The sequence below is a fragment of the Notamacropus eugenii genome, chromosome 2 (genome assembly GCF_028372415.1).
Source record: "Notamacropus eugenii isolate mMacEug1 chromosome 2, mMacEug1.pri_v2, whole genome shotgun sequence".
Classification (NCBI taxonomy): Eukaryota; Metazoa; Chordata; class Mammalia; order Diprotodontia; family Macropodidae; genus Notamacropus; species Notamacropus eugenii.
The window spans coordinates 408,169,591-408,176,408 of record NC_092873.1 but is presented as its reverse complement, the minus strand read 5'-3'; the positions used below and the strand labels follow the sequence as shown (position 1 = coordinate 408,176,408).

General features: G+C 36.3%; 1 protein-coding gene across 2 annotated transcripts in view; it reads right to left on the bottom strand.

Moving 5' to 3' along the window:
• Positions 1 to 544: 544 nt before the first annotated feature.
• CNST (consortin, connexin sorting protein) overlaps positions 545 to 6,818 on the bottom strand; it is a 102,483-nt gene continuing 96,209 nt past the window's right edge. For both annotated transcript variants that reach the window (XM_072647651.1, XM_072647652.1), the window contains 2 exons: positions 5,043 to 5,178; positions 545 to 2,491 (listed from right to left, as the gene is read on the bottom strand). In XM_072647651.1, the coding sequence (XP_072503752.1) occupies positions 2,286 to 2,491; positions 5,043 to 5,178 (342 nt within the window). In that variant the 3' untranslated portion in view covers positions 545 to 2,285. The remainder of the gene's footprint in view (positions 2,492 to 5,042; positions 5,179 to 6,818) is intronic.

Here is a 6,818-nt window from a genome sequence, read left to right as displayed (position 1 = left end):
TTGCTCTGTTGAGATGTTAAGCCTGTTCTTAAGCCAAGGCATCTCTGTGTTCTGGCCACACTCTAATGACCTCCTTTTTCCCCACTCAGGGCAGTTAGAAGGATATGTATTCTCTCTAAGCACCACTTGTTCAATTTTACCAATGCATCTTATTTCCTTTCTCCTCCATTCTTTGTGTGCAAACTTCCCAGCAGACCAATAGGAACTATGCTCAAAGGAAGAAGCCTTAAGCTCTAAAAGCAAATACACTGTCATTGATTTCCTATAGATTCCAACAGTAAATGACTTGGAAGGGAACGGCGTCAGCTCTGTGACTGAAACAGGGAGGAAAACCTTATTTTTGTCTTAATGTGGAATTGCCAGGTTGCAGGACAAAGGTCTCCTAATTGGAAATTAAGGGCAAAACCGAAGACATCTGGCTATGGCTAATGGCCACTCACTGAAGTTCTTGTGAGCAGGCCTGACTGACACACCACATAAGAATTAGTACCATCAACATTTATATAGAATTTGAGAATAAATTTGATACACAGTGCAACTGAACTGCTTTAAAAAAATCACCTCAGCTTTTTAATCTCTTAAAATTTATAATAGAACATTAAAATATCTTCTAATAAAACCAGTCTTAAGTATAAGGATTCATGATCTCAATATCTTATATACTCCTAAATAAATATCTCTGACCTATAACTCTTGAAGGTATTACATGATGACACGATGCAGATAAGTCAAACAGTATTTTTAGGTGAAAACAAACCATCAATTTAAAAATAAATTTAAAAACACTCTGAACTTAAGTTGCAGAAAACCAAAGCACACACTTAATGATACAGTAACTGTACATACAGCTTTAAAATAACTGAATGCATGCTCAGCAACACTTCAATTTACAGAAAAAAAAATCCCTTAAAATGAATCTAATCTAAATAAATAAGCAGAAACACAAAGGGAGGTACTGAACCAGCCAGTAATACGTAGAAATATAAAACTAATTTCTCCCTTCTTCTTTTAAATGATTCTGACATGAAAATAATGTAAAACAAGGACTACTTCCTGGAAAATTATAATTCTTAAGTTTTATTTGAAAAGTAATGTTTTGCATTAAATAACATTGTGTAATTGTGGTCTATGATATGAAAAGGATAAGTAAGGCTTCCTACGTGTTGAACAACTGAGCTTCAAGGGGGTAACTCTGTATTATTATGTATCTTTTGGGGGAAGGGGGAACTGAAGTTCACCTGTTCCAGAAATGACTGAACCTTTGCTGACAAAGTGACTATTAAATGTCTATTATGCATATTCAAACTCATTATACGAATGCACATTCAAATGTTAAAGAAACATGATTTTTTAAAATACTGAATCATTTATCTCAATGATGTAATCTCACTTGCCAAAAAAAAAAAAAAAATTGCTTTTCATAGGAGAGGCCTAAACTGGAACTGAGCATTCGTTCATGGCGTCAAGAAGTATGAAAACCATGTTAGAGGCATGCTCTAACTAGGGGTTACAAATGGAGGCCTGAGGAGGGGCAGGAACTCTTTGATCTAATTGGATTAGCCAGACATCAACAGCTGTTGACTTCTGCATAGAGCTATCAGAGCTCTCATGCCAGAGCCAAATTTCTGAAACTCAACTGTCTACTCCAGGCCATCTATCCCACAGCTGCATGGTTAAACAATGGTTAAAATAAAAGGAAGATCTGTGCCTGCACAGCAATATTCAAGATAAAAGAATAATGACAATTGTTATTATCCTGGGTTGGGTATTTGCTCATAATAACTGCCTGAGAATAGAGAAAGATAAGACGAATACATACACGCAACTATTTCACATACTGGGTGTGGACTTTGAAAACACTGATTTGCTAAACCTGGATTATGCAGCTGCAGCTCCCGAGTATAATTAAAAAAGACATTAAGACTACAAGGTAATTCCTTTTCATGACACACAAGACTTATTGCATGATAGCTGGAAGCAATGTCTTTGGACAAACAAATGTAAACTAAAAGTGATCTTTAACCATTAGCATATCAAGATGGCGAAAAAGGGGTGCTTATAGGAATGCTTTGTCCATTTCTACTTGCATCAACTTGGAAGATACAGATTGATGTGCTTTCTAAGACATCAAGATTTGGTCACCCTTCCACCTTCCAGTGCTCAGAGTCTCTGCTGAAGAAGTCTGTTCTGCCCGTGGTATCTCACTGAAAGTGGCAGCACACAGGACAGAAGTATTGTCCTATCTTCGGTTCTTGCTGCCAGCAGCATTCAAGGCTGGAATGCTGCTAGGAGAAGGATATCCTGTGTTTAAGTTCTGTTATTCCCTGCAGTACCTTGGTATAATAGAAATCCATGTTGGCCGCAAAGTCAGTACATACAGGTGATTCCACATCACCAAAGGTACAGTACAATGCAGTTCCTCCAATGCTAAGGAAAACAGTTGCTATGCACAGCAAGACCAGTAACAGACAGGAGCCACCACCAACTTCATCTGTGAGAACATGAAGACAAACGAAGTCACATAAAAAATTTCCAACATGGTGAGGTTATCAAAGCAAAACCAAAATAGTATATTTAGCACCTGCCATATATTCACTGAATAGGAAAGGCTATATACTTCTAATTATCCCAGTCCTGTAGGAAAAGCACCGGAAACAGAGCTTTACAACTGTGTAACAAATATCCCTTACTATTTCAATGTGTTGCACATTATTCAGTTTATAAGATCCCAGATGAAGAGCTGGGAGGGACTTCAGAAGTCATCATGTCCAACGCTTTCCTTTTACATATGAAGAAACTGGAGAGCAGAGAGAATCAGCTGTCTTGTCCACGGATACACAGAAGCTAAATGACTTTGCCCAAGGACAGACACACTGGTAAATAACATATGAGATTCTAATCCAGGTTTTCTGACTCCAAATCCAAGACTCTTTTCGAGGTCAGTTTGCTTTTTTTTAGTAACTAACTTGTGCTTAAATGGAATCTAGGCATTATTATACAGGATTTTACTCTATAATAACAAATAATGAAGTAGCCACGTTAAATTGAAATAACTTATTTATTTATATTTTGGTTAAAGATTTGCTATATAATAAGAATGTCATTTTTTAATCTAATGAAATCATTGCTCCTATAAATTTCTCTGCTGAGAAAAAAAGTCTATTCAAGTAGAAATGTGCCTTTTTTAAGTCCACATCATTATTAGGAAACTTCAGCATAACTAACAGTTATGCCAAACAACAGTTTAATAACAGTTTGAACTGTTTATAATTTTTTCTACATTATCCATATAGGTTTAAAGTGTTCAGAGGAGAAAAGGTTTGTCTCTTCTAAGATGTTTGTGGCAAAAACATGGGTTGGTGAGAATCTATAGAACACAGTGATAATACATACAATCACCATAATCAGCTCAGCCCTGGGTAGTTCTTTCATACATATTATTTCAGTTGATTCTCAAGGCAGCCAGGGCAGGAATTCCCATTCCTGTTTTACAGATGAAATGAAGTAGTCACACACATGCCAACAAGTGGTAGAAGGAACCAGGACTGGACTGGAACCAAGCATGGGCCCAGCACGGTAGATATTTGGGTTGTTATCCTCCCTTGAAGGGAAAGATTAATAGCATATTTTTTTTTTTTGCACAGACCAGTGTAAAGGAAGATGAGAGCATATGGTCTTTTCTCCATTTTCCTATTTCAGGAAAAAGAAATAGGGAGTTTAAGGCAGTACTGTCGATAAGGCAGCTTGGTATGGGGGAATAAGCAGCCCTGGTTCTGGAGTCACAGATCATTGGTGCAAATGCCCTGCTATGCACCACTGGGACTCAGTTTCCTCATCTGTAAAGCAAGAAGGTTGGACTCAAAGGTTTCTTTTGTGTACACATCTATATCCTATAGCCAAACAGTAGATGAGAGGCCCGAGGCATGTTAAAGTGACAGAAAGTTCTTGTAACACAGTGGGGAAAACCAGAGTTAGGTGATGATTAATAACAGCTGTGTAAAAAATAATGGCTTAGTAAAAAAAGTACTACACTGCTGACATATTTCTTTAAACCCTACCCTAATTTTATTGAGTCACTTGTTTAACTTATAGTGGTTGATAAGTATTTAAGATAAACACATATTTTAAAAGAAGCATAACTTATGAAGTTATGCTTTAACCTTAAAGCATAGGATCTGGGACATATTATTAGTTATCCATCCCTGACCTTTACCTAATTGTTTGGCCTATGCAGTCACATTACAAGGTACCATCCTATGCCCATGGCACTCTGCTTAGGAGGGAAAAATCAGTTTCTATAGGACTGGTCTCACAAATTCCCATTTACAAAGTTATGGCAAAGGTGATGGCAGTTATTAGAACTTTAAATTCCAGAATATTTTGCTCCTAATGAATTTTTTCTATTGTAGAGCTCTCTGAGGAGATAGGGCATCATTTACATACTTTAGAAGAGGATCAAGAACTTGGACTAAAGCTTATAATATACAAATATTCAGAATATTAATGAAGTATGGGAATTATTAGGACTTAGAAGACATTATAGAAGACTTCTTTCTGAGACAGTGCTTTTCTTTTTCCTCATGGCGAACTGTGCAAAAGAAAAAAATCTCTAATTATAAATACTCAAAACAAAAGTGACTTAAGGCAACAATTCCTCCACTAAAGCCTTCCTTTGATGCCTCAATGTGGACGGTTTCTCATACGTGATTTTTATCTGTGCACAATCCTACACATCCTGCCACCATCCTGTGGCACATCCTACAAAGAACAGGTTCAAGTACAAACCTAGTAATAAGTTGTCTACTTTACAGAGAAGTGGAAAGGTGCCCTGTGGGGAGGCTGGCTGCCATGGAATGACTTTTTTTCAGAGTAACTTGAGAAATCATCTACAAAGGCACAAGTACGTCAGTACCAGGACTGATGAAGTCATAGCCATTTACAATCTCTTCCTGGTTGATAAGAACATGTAGGGATAAAATTAGTTGCTAGATTCACATCTTAAAAAAAAAAAATCCTGTTACTAATTCTTATCTGCAACTTACCCTGATCCAAGGAGTCTTCTATTTCTTGGAACCTCACTCGTCTCTTTGATGATTTTTGCTGCATTTGGGCAAGCTGATTTCCTTCACTATTATTTCTTTTCTTTAATATAGACACCAATCCTTCTGTTGGAACAACCTGTCAAAAGTTTAGAAGGGTCATATCTATATTGATGATCATATTAATAACATATTTCATTATTCATTAGGGTAGAGGTCAAAATATGAAAGTCTTTTTCTTATAGGATCAATTATATTTGGACATTGCTATTTTGTAATCCACAAATAGGAACAAAAACACAACCTGAAAGATACTAAGAGTGTCAAACTCCAAGAAACATAGTCCATTTACTTACAATTAGTTATTTTTCTTAAAAAAAAGGTGCTATAAATGTAATGGAGTACTATTGTGCCATAAGAAATGATGAACAAGAAGACTTCAGAGAGGCCTGGAAGGACTTATATGACCTGATGCTGAGTGAAAGGAGCAGAACCAGGAGAACTTTGTTGCACAGCAACGACCACAGTGTGTGAGAGTTTTTTCTGGTAGACTTGGAATTTTGTAATAACGCAAAAACTTCTTATAAAAAAAAAAAAATCTCAAAGGTGGTTCTCAAGGCAAAATGCCCTCCACACTCAGAGAAAGAAATATGGAAGTCACTCACAAAATGTAGCAGATCATGTTTGTGTATGTGTATGTGTTTGTGTATCATGTTCTGATTTGTTATACGATTTCTTTCATTTATTTTAGTCTGACTACATAGCATGACTATAGTGAAAATATACTCAATAGGAAAGTATATGTAGAATCTATACAGAATTGTATGCAGTCGTGGGGAGGGAGGGGGGTAGTGGGGGGGTAGGTGTGGGGGGGATAAAATCTCAATTGTATGGCAGTGATTGTTAAACATTAAAAAAAAAAAAGGTGCTATAAATTGAAATGATATAAGTTAGATTTGGTTTTCCTATAGAAACTTAAATTAGTTTTAAATAATAGACCTGACACTATAAAGCTTCTTAAATCAAACATACATACATAAGCACATATTCATATGGGTAATTTCTAGGATTAGGTAATGACAGTCCTGGTACCCCATGCCCAAGATATGCTACAGCTGAAGTGTTATGCTCACTTCTGGGTGTCACATTTTAGAAAGCAAACTGATGAGTTGGGGGACAAATGACCAGTTATTAGAAATTCTTTCTTAAACTAAAATCTTCCTTGTATGTTCTATTCTTGATCCTCTTTCTCAGACCAAGAAATAAAGTCTAATTCGTCTTATACTTGATAACATTTTACATTTTTCAAGACTTATATATTCACCCCCCCAAATCTCTTTTTCTGGTTGAACATTCCCCAGTTCTTCTAACTCATCCTTTGGTTTTGGGTCCCTCATCATCCTAGTTGCTCTGTTCTGAAAAGATTCAGGCTTGCCAATGTCCTTCCTAAAATGTGGTGCTGAGAAACGAACAAGGTATTCTAGATGTTGTCTGATGAAGACGTCTGATGAAGAACCTTCCTTGCTCTGGACAAAAGTTCTATTAATGTAGCTTAAATTGCATTATTTTTGACAACAACACGCTACTGACTCATACAGATATTCTAGTGTACTAAAAATTCCAGGTCTTTATTATATGAACCGTCTTCCTTATTCTCTTGTTGACTTTTTTTTTTAAAGTACAGAACTTTAGATTTATAAACCTTAAATTTTATTTTGCTAGTCTTAACTTGTCTTCTAGTCTGTCAAATCTTTTTGAGTCCTGGTTCTGACCACCCAT